The sequence below is a fragment of the Pezoporus occidentalis genome, unplaced genomic scaffold, assembly GCF_034315485.1.
Source record: "Pezoporus occidentalis ecotype Australia unplaced genomic scaffold, CSIRO_AGI_Poc_V1 ctg1238, whole genome shotgun sequence".
Taxonomy (NCBI): domain Eukaryota; kingdom Metazoa; phylum Chordata; class Aves; order Psittaciformes; family Psittacidae; genus Pezoporus; species Pezoporus occidentalis.
In genome coordinates this window covers 1-15322 of record NW_026913036.1, presented here as the reverse complement: position 1 = coordinate 15322, position 15322 = coordinate 1, and the positions used below count along the sequence as shown (strand labels likewise).

The 15322-nt window shown below is 54.8% G+C and overlaps 2 protein-coding genes across 3 annotated transcripts; both read right to left on the bottom strand.

The window, feature by feature from the left end:
* Positions 1-572: 572 nt before the first annotated feature.
* CHEK1 (checkpoint kinase 1) lies at positions 573-5923 on the bottom strand. Of its 2 annotated transcripts, none has more exons than XM_062607475.1 (12): positions 5765-5923; positions 4954-5177; positions 4413-4477; positions 4269-4338; positions 3559-3747; positions 2709-2813; positions 2537-2632; positions 2355-2463; positions 1902-2092; positions 1306-1424; positions 1105-1206; positions 573-801 (listed from the first exon to the last, which is right to left on the bottom strand). In XM_062607475.1, exons 1-12 carry the CDS (start codon positions 5827-5829, stop codon positions 706-708), a joined length of 1431 nt encoding a protein of 476 aa, XP_062463459.1. In that variant the 5' UTR covers positions 5830-5923; the 3' UTR covers positions 573-705. The 2 variants fall into 2 exon arrangements, with proteins under 2 accessions (XP_062463459.1, XP_062463460.1); XM_062607476.1 differs by having other exon boundaries at positions 2355-2436.
* Positions 5924-6091: 168 nt separating this feature from the next.
* Positions 6092-14655, bottom strand: STT3A (STT3 oligosaccharyltransferase complex catalytic subunit A). Its single transcript, XM_062607474.1, has 18 exons — positions 14104-14655; positions 13840-13965; positions 13669-13729; positions 12769-12890; positions 12457-12602; positions 11818-11908; positions 11303-11409; positions 10613-10777; positions 10222-10402; positions 9151-9306; positions 8936-9027; positions 8156-8311; positions 7861-8049; positions 7665-7781; positions 7482-7584; positions 6728-6916; positions 6495-6610; positions 6092-6407 (listed from the first exon to the last, which is right to left on the bottom strand). Exons 2-18 carry the CDS (start codon positions 13925-13927, stop codon positions 6369-6371), a joined length of 2118 nt encoding a protein of 705 aa, XP_062463458.1. The 5' UTR covers positions 13928-13965; positions 14104-14655; the 3' UTR covers positions 6092-6368.
* Positions 14656-15322: the final 667 nt, after the last annotated feature.

Here is a 15322-nt window from a genome sequence, read left to right as displayed (position 1 = left end):
TGAGTTTTTCCTTCCTTCCAATGGGGCCTAGAGCCCGAGCATAGGACACAGAATCCCAGAATGGGACGGACTGGAAGGGACCTTAAAGCTCATCAGTTTCACCCCTGTGCCACGGGCAGGGACACCTTCCACTAGAGCAGGTTGCTCCAAGCATGTCCTACACGTGGTGACCTCAGGAACAGTATCACCAACACGGATATCCTCCCTTACTTACCACCTAAAACTGCATCTGTGAAGAGTGTAAGAGTGGCTATCCGTGTCGTTGGCAGCACTGCAGAGCTCACTGTGTGAGCCCAGCACCAGCTTTCTATCCTGGCCCCTTAAGCTTGGGAGCAGGGGCTGGATGTTTGCACTTTGGGATGTGGCGGTTTGAGTGCAATCTGGAGCACTTCTGCAAGGTTTTGAGTTGGTTTGGGGGCAATTTGGGCTGCTTGTGCATAATTTAGGGTAATTTCAGGCGTTTGGGGCATTTTGGGTAAATTTTGACGGACCCATCAGCCCATCCCTGCACCCTGCAGGGACGGTGGCAGGATGGGACCCATTGCAGCCTCCCTGCTTGTGGGAAGCATCGCTTCATGTGTCCCCAAGGACTTTATTGAACCTTTAAAACCTGAAGCATGCGGCTGGTTGGGTGTTCCCCACAGGAAGAAGAGGAAAAGGAGGAGGAGGAGGAAGAGGAGGAGGAGGCAGGGGGCATGCTGGGGCTCAGGTGGCAAGCAGCCAGACTTTCTGGGTGCTGATGATGTTGCTGAGCTTGCTCTTGATCTTCAGAAAGTGTCTTTTGAACTCCAGGCCATCACCCTGCATGGGGAGAGGTTGTGTTACCTTGCACCCACCCACCATGGTCCTGCATCACCTTGCACCCACCCACCATGGTCCTCCATCACCTTGCACCCACCCACCATGGTCCTGCATCACCTTGCACCCACCTAACATGGTCCTGCATCACCTTGCACCCACCCACCATGGTCCTGCATCACCCTGCACCTACCTAACATGCTCCTGCATCACCCTGCACCCACCTAACGGGGTCCTGCATCACCTTGCACCACCTTGCAAGTCTCTGCATCACCTTGTACCTACTGTGCATCACCATGTGCCCACCTTGGTGAGGCGAAAATCCACCAAGATCTTGCTCTCCATCTCCACCAGGTTCACCTTGAAGATGAGTTTGTTGTTCCTCCTGTCCGTAGTCGAGATGGTGACCTGAAAACAGCAGCAAGGAGGGAGGATCCCCTGGGTTACTTACAGATACAACAGCAGGGAGGCTGCACCCCAGGATCTCGCCCCCCCCCCAGCACCCACCTGGTTGGTGCAACTCTTCTTCCAGCCGTACGCCATCTTCTCACACACCTCCTTCAGGGCACGGTACGAGCCGTCAGCGTCCAGCTTGGTGAAGAAGCGCGTCATCTGCTTCACCAGGCGTAAGCCCTGGAAAGATGCATCCCCTGATGGCAAAGGCTGCGAGCTGCATCGCTCAGGATGCAAACCTGCATCCCAAACATTATGAACGCTGCCAAGCTGCATCCCCTTACGGCAAAGGCTGCGAGCTGCATCGCTCAGGATGCAAATCTGCATCCCAAACATTATGAACGCTGCCAAGCTGCATCCCCTTACGGCAAAGGCTGCGAGCTGCATCGCTCAGGATGCAAACCTGCATCCCAAACATTATGAACGCTGCCAAGCTGCATCCCAGTACTGCAAAACTGCTCCCTAATGGCATAAATATTGCACAGTTGCCTCTGAATCTCACAAATATAATGCGAAGTTGCATCCCAAATGTAATAAACAAGGCAAAGTTGGGCTCCGAGGTTATAAATGGATAGTGCAAAGCTGCTCCCTAGTATTATATATGCTGCAAAGTTACACCCCAAACACTGCAGAGCTGCACCCCAACAGAGTTGAGCCCCATACCTGTGAGGAGCCCGGGGTGCCGAGGAGCTGGCTGTTGACCAGCATGTGCTCAGGGCAGGCGGGCTGGGAGAAGCTGATACCCTGCACCAGCTTGTCGATGGCAGCTGCTCCACAATCCCAGAGCATCCCACCAGTGCCCGGCTCTGGCTGCGATGTGGAGTAGCTCACTTTCTCCTCACTGCAATGCAAGGAGAGACGGGGTGTTATAGGGGTGCGAAGGAGAGGCTGCAAGGATGGGGAATGCAGGGATATTTCAGCATGGGAATTGCAGCAGGATATTGGCGAGGGGCTCTTCATTGTGCATGGTTTCCACCACCCACCTCATGGGGAAAACACAGGAAAAGCCCTGGAAGGTGCAAAGAACTGCATGGCTCAACAGTGACACAGCACTTACATACCCCAGGGCATGGAGAGGGACACGGAGGGAATCAGGGGCTCACCCAAGCGAGCTCTTCACCGGTGAGAAGTCCGTATCGGATCGGACGTGCTTGGAGAAGCCACCGGGAGAATCAGAGACCCCCCCTGCGGACACACGAGCCCGCTTGACGCCTGCAACGGGACGAGACACCCCAATAATTCCCTAAATCAGGAATGACGAACACATTCCCCCGTGTCCCCTTACCCTTCTTGAGGGGTTTGCTGTACCACCGGTCCTTCTTGATATCAGGAATGGTGATCCTTGCCGCAGGGCTCTCCGTCAGGATCTTGTGCAGCAAGGCTGGGAGAGATGGAGAGGGGTGGGAACGGTGATCCCAGCATGGCATGGGGCACTGCTGGGAGTACTGGGTGCTCACCTAAGGGTGCAGAATCAATCTTTTTCCAAGGCGGGAGGTAGGTTTTCCTCTCCTTCCAGTCACTGTATTCCTGGCAGCTGTCGCTGGGCTGGTCCCAGGGCAGCTCTGCCGGAGGGGAAACCTGTTACTGCACCATGAGAAGGGGAGAACGCAGCCAAGGAGGCAGCACATGGAGAGGTTTTGCAAGGGGAGGGGGAATGAACACCACTGCTTTGGGGTTTTAGAACAGGCAACATGCAAAGCCCTGCAGTGTGCACAAGCACCTAGCACTACCACCTATGACACAATGGTCATCTCCCACACCAGGCATCTCTGCACTGCATCCATTGTGTTTCCCCCCTGTTCTCTGGGCACCCTGTGCAGCGCCTCAACACCCTCACAGGGAAGAGCTTCTGCCTAAGAGCTCATCTCAGTCTCCCCTCTGGCAGGTTAAAGCCATTCCCCTTGTCCTGTCCCTACATCCCTTGTCCCAAGCCCCTCTCCAGGTTTCCTGCAGCCCCTTCCGGCACTGGAGCTGCTCTAAGGTCTCCCCTTCAGGAGCCTTCTCTTCTCCAGGCTGACCCAGCCCAGCTCTCTCAGCCTGGCTCCAGAGCAGAGCTGCTCCAGCCCTCGCAGCATCCCCATGGCCTCCTCTGGCCTTGCTCCAGCAGCTCCCTCTTGTGCTGTTGCCCCAGAGTTGAATCAGGGCTGCAGGGGGGGGTCTCCCCAGAACACAGCAGGGGGGAGAATCCCCTCCCTTGACAGGTCACCCCCATTCCCATCCCAAGAGCTCCACACACCTCCCTCTATGCATTTCCCCTGTGTCCCTTGAGCACGTCATGTGTGCCCCACACACATGGGGCAGCCCCACCTCCGGCCAGCATGGCTGTCAGCACCACGCCGCAGGCCCAGACATCGACAGGCTCCGCACTGAACTCAGGGCACCGCAGCAGCTCCGGGGCCACGTAGGGCAGGGTCCCACACATCTTATTGAGCAGCCGCTCCCGGCCGTTGTGCCTGAAGACTGTGGCCAGGCCGAAATCCGAGATCTTCAGGTTATCTGAAAATGGAAAAGAGAAGGAATTTAAAGTCAGGCAGGGTGGGCATGCAATGGGCAAGCAGAGGGCAAGTGGTGGCCACAGAAGGGGCACGCAATGGCCAAGCAGCGGGAACACAGCAGGCAAGCAGTGAGCACACGTAGTGCATAGTAGGCAGGCAGAAGGCACATCAAGGCCATGCAATGAACAGGCAGCAGGCCAGCAGTGCACAGATGACAGGTAAATGATGCAGGTACAGGTCAAGCAATGGCCAAGCAGCGGCCACATAAGGGGCATGCAACAGTCAAGCAGCAGCGATGAAGCAGGCACAAAAGGGGCACGCCGTGGGTAAGCAGTGGGCAAACACAGGGCATGCAATGGCCCTGCAGTGGCCACGTGGTGGGCATGTGACAGCTAAGCAGTGGGCACACAAGGGGCATGCAACAGCCTAGCAGTGGGCACACAGAGGCCAAACTGCAAGGTACAAATCAATTCAAATTAAAACTCAAAATGAATGGACAGAGAACGTGCCCTCCTGCCTCACCTCGCTCATCCAGCAGCAGGTTCTCTGGCTTCAGGTCACGGTGGGTGATGCCGATGCTGTGCAGATAGACCTGGAGATGGCAGAGAAGGGTCAGCACCATGCAGGGACCACCACTGGTGTCACCAGCACTGCCACCACACTCACCACACCAGCAATCAACTGCTGGAAGAACCGCTGCGCCTCTGGCTCTGGCATCCCGATATCTGGCTCTGTGTAAGGGGGAAAAGAATGGAAAGAGATTCTCAACCATTTAGGGATTTAGTTTCTAATGAGAAGACAGGCAAAGAAAAGTGGGCTTGTTTAGCCTGGAGAAGAGAAGGCTCCTGAAGGGGAGACCTTAGAGCAGCTCCAGTGCCTAAAGGGGCTGCAGGAAACCTGGAGAGGGGCTTTGGACAAGGGCCTGTAGGGACAGGCCAAGGGGAATGGCTTTAACCTGCCAGAGGGGAGACTGAGATGAGCTCTTAGGCAGAAGCTCTTCCCTGTGAGGGTGCTGAGGCACTGGCACAGGGTGCCCAGAGAAGCTGTGGCTGCCCCATCCCTGGCAGCGTTCAAGGCCAAGTTGGACACAGGGGCTTGGAGCAAGCTGCTCTAGTGGAAGGTGTCCCTGCCTTGGAACTGGATGTGCTTTAAGGTCCCTTCATCCCAAACCATTCTAGATTCTAAGAGGTGTCTGTCAGCAGCGCACCGATGCGGTCAAAGAGCTCCCCGCCGCTGCAGTACTCCAGGAACAGGTACTGAGTGGCACCTTCCCGCCGATGCCCATAGAACTTGACGATGTTCTCGTGGTTGAGCATCTTGTTGATGCAGATTTCCTTCTTGATGTTCTCGGGGCAGTCGGCCGCTCGCTTCATGTCCACGATCTTGACAGCCACGGCCTCCTCGGTGCGGCGGTTGACAGCGAGCTGCACCCTGGGGACAAGAGGGGCCTGAGAGGCTGCCACAGAGATGGGCTGCAGGCAGGGACAGGCAGGGGATGCAGGTGCAGGCAGCAGGCATGCAACGGGCGGATAAGGGACACGCAGTGGGCACGTAAGGGTCATGCAATGGGCAAGGGGTGGGTGCACAAGGGGCATGCAACTGCCAAGCAATGGGCAAAGACAGGGCATGGAGTGGCCATGCAGCAGGCACACGAGGGGCATGCAATGGGCAAACAGCAGTGGGCATACACAGCACACCCAATGGCATTGCAGCAGTGGCAGTGACCACACACGGGGCACACAGCCACCAAGCAGGGGGCAAGTGGCGAGCATACACAGAGCACGCAACAGCCAAGCAGTGGCCACATAAGGGGCACGCAACGCCCAAGCAGCCGCCAAGCAGCAGGCACACAGTGGGAAGCAGCGGACATGCAGGGGCCTGCGCCAGCCAAGCAGGGGGCACGCAAGAGACTCACGCAGCCTGTGTGCTTGCGGGGACACACTGGGCGCGCAAGGGGCGCGCAACCGCAGGCAACAACCCCGACCGACCCCGTCCCGTTCCCGGCGCCCCGCACTCACTCCCCGTAGGCGCCTTCTCCCAGCGTCTGCACCAGGTCCCAGTCCTCCACGAACGGCACCGCCATTCCCGGGCGCTCCTCCTCCGTTCCCGTTTCCCGCCAGCGCCAACCGCGTCCCGCCCCGCCCTGCGCGCGCAGCGCCCAAGCCCCGCCCCCTGCTGCCCTGAGTCCCCGCGCCCGCCCGCTCCCCCGCCCTAGAAGGCAGCCCTGCTGCTCCCCATCATTTCACCCGCACTGATTAAAAGCGGTAAAACGCCCCCAAAATCTATCCCCCGCGTTCTGGATCGGGAGGGAGAAAGCCCCATCGTCTCCCACACCACCGCCATCGCCCTTTTTTTAACTTTTATTACTTATAATTCCCCATTAAAGCCGTTATTCCCGATTTGGCGACCGCTTCGTGTATAAAAATCACTCCCCGGCAGGCAGGGAGGGGCAGGGACACCCCACTGCTGCCTGTACTTACAAACTGTATAAAACAAAAGGAAAACAACCAATTCCGCCGAAAGAAAACCCCCAAACCAACACCCCCCCCCCAAAAAAAAAACCACGTTTCTGCTTCACAGGAAAGGCTGGATCAGTGCGGTGTGAGGTGACCATCAGCACCTCTACGTCCTTGACAAGCCGCGGTTATCCAGATCTTTCACCTGGGAGGTAAACAACAAGGCTCAGTGGGGTGAAAGTTAATGCTTTTACCCAAGTATGAGGGGTTTGGGGTTGTTTTGGAGCTGCACCTTGTATATTCGGACGAGCCAGTGCTCTGTGGTGTATGCCTCCTCCAGCACATCCAGCTCAAAGTCCTTGTTGCCGATTTCGGCGTTCCTCACCCGGTCGTAGCCCGGCGGTCGCTCTAGGAGAGGGCAAAGTACAGGCAGTGCTGCCACATCACAGCCCAGAGATGTTGGGGGCACGGTAGGGTCTCCCTGGAGTGGTGTCACCCCCGCCAGGGGTGGTTTTGGGGACTTACTGGCCTCAGTGTAGACCTGGCCGAAGCGGTAGTAGCACATCTTGTACATGAGGCAGTTGAGGAGCACTGGGGAGCCCTCGCGGTCGACCCGGAACTCCCCTGTAGGGGTGTAGTAGTCGTGCTCCTTGATGTGGCGCCCTGTGTCCGTGCTGCCCCCGATCCGCACCATCCACAGGAACTTGTTGATGTCTGACGGGGGAGAGCAAAGTGTGGAAGAATGAAATGAGTTGAGAGAATGAGGAGTTGAACTGAGGGGCCAAGAGCAAGGGAAGGACTTGAGCTGCGGGGTGAAAGACAAGGGGTTGAGTTGGGGGGTCAAGAGGAAGGGACTGAGTCGAGACAGAGTGAAAGAACAAGGAGCTGAGTTGGGGGAGTGAGAGGGTTGAGCTGGGTGGTGAAAGAACAAGGAGTTGAGGTGAAAGAATTAGGAGGTTGAGTTGAGTCTGTGGGCTGCAAGTGAGGGGTTGAATTGAGCTGGGAGGCCCACAGCAAGGAGTTGAGATGGAAGGCCTAGAGCGAAGAGGTTGAGTTCGGAGGCCAAGAGCAAGAAGTTGAGTTGTGAGGTCAAGAGCAAGAGGTTGAGGGTTGGAGTGCAAAAAAGGCACATGCAGCTTCTGAAGAGGAGTGTTTTGGTACCATTTCCACTTGCAGCCTCAGCTGCAGGTGGAACTTCACTCCTCAGAGCTGTTTTGGAGAAGCCTGAGCCACAAACAGCCCCTAGATGGAGTTGACCCAGCTCAGAGTGAGATCTTACCATCAGATGAGTACCCAGTGAGGCCTCCGAAGATGACCAGCACATAGCTGACATCCAGCTCCCTCATGATCTCGTAGGCTCTCTCCTCCGTCGATGCCATGGCCTGGAGCAGATGCAGTCTCAGTGATGCCACGAGGTGCCCCAGAAGGGCAGGACAAGGCAGTGTGTGAGGGAAGGACCTACCTGACCAACACGGGAGATGTGCGTGTTGTTCCAGGTGTTGTTGTCCACCAAGATGGTCCTGTTGGCCATGGCCGTTATCTGGTACCCATAATCCCACCAGGACATCACCTTTGCATCCTACACACAACACCAGATGTGCTGTTGGCACCTCAGGGGACAACATTGAGTCCCCACCACCCAAATCATCCCTGTTTACCTCTGGTGTGTTGTGCCGCAGCCAGTAATAAGCTTCTCTGAAGTCATCAAAAATGATCCTGCTGCCATCGCCACCACGGGCAGAGAGCACAATGGAGGGGGATGAGTACGCCTCGCTCGTCACCCAGGTGGAGTGAAAGGTGTAGGTGATCAGGAAGAAAGCCATGACCAGGATCATGCCACTGGCAACCTGCGGAAACAAACTGGGATCAACACTGAATGGAAGAGGCCACCACCTCCACTTGTCCCCAGCCAGGATGAGGTGTCTCCTCCTGTCCCAAGCCAGCCTAACTCACTTCATTTTTGATGGGGTAGGTGGAGTCTTGCTGCTTTTTGCTCTTCTTGTCTGGCCGGCTGATATCCAGGTTCTTCATGTAGGTGGACAGCACCTGGGAAACCCCGATGCCAGAGAGGATACACATCACCGGGGCCAGCACCAGCATGAGACGCACCTATGGGTGACAGCAGAACCATCAGTGGCTGCTGGAGAAGAAATCCAGGCAGAAATCTGAGAGAAGGGAAATGAAACACCAGAAACCTCAGCCTCGACATAAACCTCCAGCTGACTTATTTAGCCCCCAAAGGATGTTCTCTGAAGACCTCGAAACTGGCCAATGTGCAGAACTGACCTCAACTGAGCACCCTTGGGCAGACTTAGGTGGAGCCAAGGATTTTTAGATGCCTCCACAGCAAAAAAATCAATCCATATTTAGAACTTGGGGTGCAAAAGCAAGAGTGGAAACAGACTCAGAAGCAGCTATTTGCTGGAGTGACTGCTCGGATACCTGGAAAATTTGTCTGGGGTTGCAACTCAGCTATGGGAGACCAGGAAGAGACCCAGTGTGGCCACTTGGAAGCAAGTAACACCAAACCCTTTGAGTTTTGCCACATCACATTCCCTCACTGCGTGGGGAGGCCAACAAAGCAGTTTTAAGGAAGGGAGCAAAGCCTCACAAACACTTTGGCCAGCTCAGGGTGGAAGAACCATCATCAGCTTGAGAAAAGAGAACACTAAATTAGCTTTGTGAGGACCATTTCACCATCACGCTTGCGCCCAGCAGGAAGCAGCCCCTCACCATCACAGCAGAGAAGTACATGCTGGTCACGCCATACATGATGATGAAAATGCGGGCGTCCGAGAGATTGCTGAAGCAGTAGTAGAGGCCAACTGTGGAGAGGAGAGAGAAACGGGTCAGGCCCACCTTGGGGATCTGCTGCCTACAGTGAGAAACAGCCACGGAGGCACATTCTTTAATGCATCAGGGTCTGATGGCACCTGCACTGGGCTCACCTGGGAACATGAACACGAGGAGCTGCAGGTCAAAGTAATAGGAGGACCAGGTGGTGGGCTGGTGCTCAGAGACCGAGGCAATGATGGGGATGTTGTTCTTTGCATAGGAAGGATCCAGGAGGGAGTAGAAACGCCCCGTCCACGGGGAGATTTTCCCTAGGCAAGAGGAGATAAAACCCAACCAACTTCAGTTCCAGCAATGTCAAGATGATCCCTCACAAGGCAAGCACATGCAAGGCTGGCTGTGCAATCCCAGAGCTTGTTTAACATCCCTATTACTCAAACCTGCCATTTTAGAAAGGAAACAAAGACCAAGTTTACCCTAAAAAAGGCTTCTCCCCCACCACCAGCCATTTTTAGCATCTCTTTGCTACTACAGACCAACATGTGCCAGCTCAGCAGCTCCAGCACGCTGAGTCATGGCAGATTACTCTCTGCACCTCGTGACAGCAGCAGCCCAGATCTTACAGCTGCTTCCCAAGTCTTTTCCTGGGGATGGAGAAACTGGGGCAGTCCCCAGGCTCCACCGCAGAGGGTGGGTCTGCAGGCAGCAATGTGAAATTTGGATTGACAAATTATGTGCTTTTCAAAGTGCAGGGAAATGCTATGAGGGCTGGAGCAGCTCTGCTCTGGAGCCAGGCTGAGAGAGCTAGGCTGGGTCAGCCTGGAGAAGAGAAGGCTCCTCAAGGGGAGACCTGAGAGCAGCTCCAGTGCCTAAAGGGGCTGCAGGAAACCTGGAGAGGGGCTTTGGACAAGGGCCTGTAGGGACAGGCCAAGGGGAATGGCTTTAACCTGCCAGAGGGGAGACTGAGATGAGCTCTTAGGCAGAAGCTCTTCCCTGTGATGGCCAGAGAAGCTGTGGCTGCCCCATCCTTGGCAGTGTTCCAAGGCCAGGTTTTATGAGGCTCGGAGCAAGCTTCTCTACTGGAAGGTGACCCTGCCTGTGGCAGGGGGTTGAAAATTGGTGAGCTCTAAGGTCCCTTCCAACCTAGATGAGTCTGGGATTCTATGATCCAAAGCAAGGAAAGGAGGCAGTAAAATGCACTCACGGTCCCCACCATCTCAGGCTACCTGTCAGCATCAGCACAGCCCCGATAGTGAGCAGAACAAAGCCAACCAGGGAGATGACACTCCTGAAGAGGATTTCAAACTGCTGTGGGTTCAGCTTGCTCCGAAGGTAGTCAACGAAGGCATGGATCTGGCACAAGCCAAAGACTCCAAGGGCAGCCATGTGCTCCGAGGAGAGGACAGGCTGCAAGCAGGGGAGATGTGGATCAGGGACAGAGGAGAACAAGAGTCCAAAAGCTAATTTTGCAACAAATCAGTGTTAGCAAGATCTCCATCAAGAAGCCAGCACCCACTTACAGCCTCAAAGGCAACGGCAAAAGAAACAACTTGCTGTTGTTCTGTTACAAGCAATAAAATGACCAGCCTTGAGTTTGCAAATCATTCTGGTCCCCACCTGGAAGCCAACAAAAGAGATCTGCATGGAGAGGATGGTTCCCAAGCAGTAGACAGTGCAGTAGGCTACGTAGATCCTGTGGGAGAAGCGCCCGGTCAGCATCAGCACAAGAACATGCAAGGGTATGAGGTTAATCAGAAAGACGTAGCCACCCCACGAGGAGACCTGCCAAGAGAGAAAACAAACAACACACCACAAGTTCCAGGACGGAACAGGTCTCACAGCAGAGCTCAAAGGCAGCAGGTTTGATATTCCTGGGATCAAGCACAAATAGAAGCTGGGTGGAGACTGGATTGAGAGCAGCCCTGAGACTAAACTGACAGGAGCTCTAATCTGACAGAGATTGAGATGGGATGTTAGGAAGTTCCTCCCTGTGAGGGTGCTGAGGCACTGGCACAGGGGGCCCAGAGAAGCTGTGGCTGCCCCATCCCTGGCAGTGTTCAAGGCCAGGTTGGACACAGGGACTTGGAGCAAGCTGCTCTAGTGGAAGGTATCCTTGCCAGTGGCAGGGGTTGGAACTGGAGGAGCTTTAAGGTCCCTTCCAACCCAAACCAGTCTGGGATTTTCACGCCAAGTTCTGCTACCTGAACACAAGGACACAGGAATGGGACACTGGATGGTTTTGGTTACCATATCCAGAATAGACTTTGTAGTCCAAAGTACCTCGGTGCCAGGAGAAAGAACACTCACCATGTAGAAATAGGCCAGAGCACACATGGCTGCCCAATAGATGGAGCCAGTTTTGACAGCTTTGATCCACATGTAGTAAGTTAACAGCATGCAGAAGATGGCAATACCTGGGTGGAAGGACAAAGAGACGTCAAAGCAAGCTCGTATCAGCCCTGAAATGTTAATCTATGACCTCTGGGGCACAGCAGAGCACTCAATGCATTAAAAATGCATATATAAATGCTTTTGTTGCTCTATCAGAAATGGAACAGAGTCTCATGCAAAGAGGCAGGGATGGGAAATGGGTTTCTGAACACAGCACCTCCTCACACAGGCCCCAGAGCCCAGCTACAGGAGAGGAACCTGATCACTGGCAACAAGACTGTTGCCTTTGCCAGCCCCAGAATTGCTTCTGGAATGGATATAAACAGAGCACAGCGTCCCTCTGTCGTTCTCTGTGGCATCCTTACCATCATCATCCAGCAGCCAACAGCTGGAAACAGCAGCTTTCCCTGCTCCCAGTGCCACAAACTCACCTTCGTTATCGTAGGAGCCGGCAACGGATCGGGAGATGTACCCGGGCACAACTGAGATCATAGCAGCAGCCAGGAGCCCTGCGCCTGCGTCCTGTGAAGAGAAACCAGCCAGAGGGTGGAAAAAGCCTCTTGGGAATTTTGCCATATTCCACATGGATACACCTCAAAGGAATACATCCTACAAGGATGCTGGAGAGAGATTCTTCATCAAGGGCTGTAGTGATAAAACAAGGGGTGATGGGTGCAAACTGAAACAGGGGCAGTTCAGGTTGGATATAAGGAAGAAGCTTTCCCCTGTGAGGGTGCTGAGGCCCTAGCACAGGGTGCCCAGAGAAGCTGTGGCTGCCCCATCCCTGGCAGTGTTCAAGGCCAGGCTGGACAGAGCCTTGGGTGACATGGTCTAGTGCGAGGTGTCCCTGCTGACGGCACGGAGCTGGAACTGGATGATCTTAAGGTCCTTTCCAACCCAAACCATTCTATCTATGATTCTATAAAACTGAGCACCAAAACAACACTTCAGAACAGAAGTTGTGGGTTTTCACTGATGTGGTGGTCACCTCCAAGCTTCCAAGACAACTACAAGTTGCTTTTGCACAAGCCCATGCTCCTCCTGTGAGGTGCATCGCGCTCACCCCTTACCTTGAGCTCTTTGGTGAGGTGGTAAGTCACTATGGTGGTGAAGGAGGAGAAGAGTGGAGCCAGGAACACGCACACATTCCGGATGTCGATGGTGATGTGGAAGAAGTGCAGCACGTGGTAAATCGCTGCTGATGTGATCATCAGGCCTGGGGGGTGGAAATGACACCAGAGCAGCCAAAAGTCTCATCAGGAATGCCTTGGCAAAGGGAATCCCCCTTCTCCTATGCAGCACTGGGACCCTGCTCCCTCCACATCACCCCCTTACCCATTTTCCCCTCATGTGAGGAGCATTTGAGCTCAGCAGAAGCTCACCTGGATAAATGGTACCACCAATGATCCTGCCCAAGGGGTACCATGCTCGGTCATCAAACCAGTTGTGGAATTTATAGAAGCCCTCCTCTGCCAGGAAGCGGGTTGTGCGATAGTTAAAATACCTATAAGAGGGACAAGCGTTAAACCACCAGCTTGGGACAAGCAGTTAAATCCTATTAAAGCCCACTTGGATGCCCCTCTCTGATACCCAGGGCAGGACAGCATTGTAAGGTGTGTTTTCCACCCTAAGACTCCTACAGACCTCAACTGCAAAAGCTCACCCTCCTCCTCAGGGGTTTAAAAGTGGGTTTGCAGAGGTAACATCCTCCCTTGAGACAGATTTAGTCAGCAGCAAGCCCAGGAGTATTTGCAGTGAGCCCTCTCCCCTGCTGTGTGCTGCTCAGGCCAAGAAAAACCAAACCCCAGCAAAAAAAGGACAAGGGGAATGGCTTTAACTTGCCCTAGAGGAGACTGAGATGAGCTCTTAGGCAGAAGCTCTTCCCTGTGAGGGTGCTGAGGCGCTGGCACAGGGTGCCCAGCGAAGCTGTGGCTGCCCCATCCCTGGCAGTGTTCAAGGCCAGGTTGGACACAGGGGCTTGGAGCAAGCTGCTCCAGTGGAAGGTGTCCCTGCCCATGGCAGGGGTTGGAGCTTGGTGAGCTTTAAGGTCCCTTCCAACCCAAACCATTCCAGGATTCCAGTGGCAAGTGATTACTTAGATCCAGGCTGCAGGAAGAGTCCCAAGAAGTTAATTTTTGGTCTGGAAGAGGAAAACCTATCTGCAGTGAAAACCTCCCTCCAAATCCTGCATCCTCAATGCGGATTGAGCCTGGTGTACGGCACCCGAATTCTGTGCCCTCTGGACGAGGGAAACCCCCGGGAGACGAGCAGACGACACTTACGGATCAAATTCATGGATGACACTTTCAAACCTTAAGACAGAGAAAAGCCTTGTGGAGAAAGCTGCAAACACAGAGACAGGGTTAAAGGCAGATGAGAGCTTCCCAACCTACAAGAGAAGCAGAGGCTGCTCCCTCCCATGATTCCCCTTCCAGGGCACCTGCAGGACTTACAGAGCACAGCTGCCATGGACAGGATGAGGAGCTTGAGCAGAGTGTCCTGCTTCTCGTAGGAGAGCCGGAGAAACCCCAGCTTGGTCATTTTCACATCAAAAGTGGGGACTGAGGGTGCTCCAACACCTGAAAACAAGCAGAAAGAGCATCAGAGCACAGCATCTCCAATGGTTCCATGAAGCATACCTTCAATACTCCACTTCTGCAAGATGCTTCCCGGATCCATGCTTCCCACCCCCAAATCCCCTTCCCTCCCATCCTCACCTGATTAGCTGACCAAGTCTCAGCTGAGGTTTTTCCTTCTATAGACACCAGAGCTTCTTTGGGGCACAGGAGGCGTCTGTTTCTCTGCACAGGAAACAAAGCCCCAGTGTAAGCTCTTAACAAACCCACCAAGTTTCCCTTGGCTGTAGTTTAACCATCGCTTCTGAGAAAAAGAACGCACACAGAACACAAGGAATTGGTCTTGAACACCAAGGAAATGAAACTCTCTTCAGGGAATGACATCTCTGTATTCCTGAAACCACAGATTGCTTTAAGATGCTTCTTGGCCCAATCAGCATGGAAAAACCCAGTCCCAGAACTGGTGGCTAAACGCTCAGGTCAGGTATCAGAGCTGCAGCTGAGACTGGGCCAGGCTGAGGTTTAAAACACAAACTGTGTTCTCAGAGCCTGAAAAAAGATGTTTTGGTGCCCGAGAAGTGATTTTAACTGCACACGTTCACGCCTGACACAGAAACAAGCCCCTGATGGATTTATTTCCTAGATCCCTGGGGATAACAGGCAGCAGCTCAGAGAGATGTAATGTGGATGCCTGCAGGGCATCAGCGGTTCTGCCAGTGGGGTCCCACTGGTACCCCGATTTCACAGCTCCTGCAGACTACTCATGGGGTGTGGGGCACACTTTGCCACACCACAGCTATGGGGGAAGCCAGTCCCAGGATCCTGGAACGGGAAGGAGGAAGAGCCATCCCTAGGCTATGGATTATGGCCCCACACTCACTGCTAGCCCCTCTGAGCTCGTCTGTGCCTCACAAGGTACACAACCCCCCATGCAGCCGCCCACAGCCCCGCAGCCACCCCCCTGCACACCCCATCTCCCCACAGCACAGAGCACCCCACAGCTCCACATCCCACAGGCTCTAGCCCCTGACAACCAGCAGCCCCTCGTCCCACAGCATCACCCACCCCCAAAACACACACACCCCATAACCCACCACAGCCCCCTGCCACACACACACCCCATAACCCCCCCCACCCCATAACCCCTCCACCCCCCTACCCCACACACACCCCATAACCCCCTACAGCCCCCTGCCTCACACACACCCCATAACCCACACAGCCCCCTGCCCCACACACACACCCTAACCCCCCCAGCCCCCTGCCCCACACACACCCCCTAACCCCCCCAGCCCCCTGCCCCACACACACGCCCCATAACCCCCCCAGCCCCCTGCCCATAGCCTTTCGCCCCCCGTTC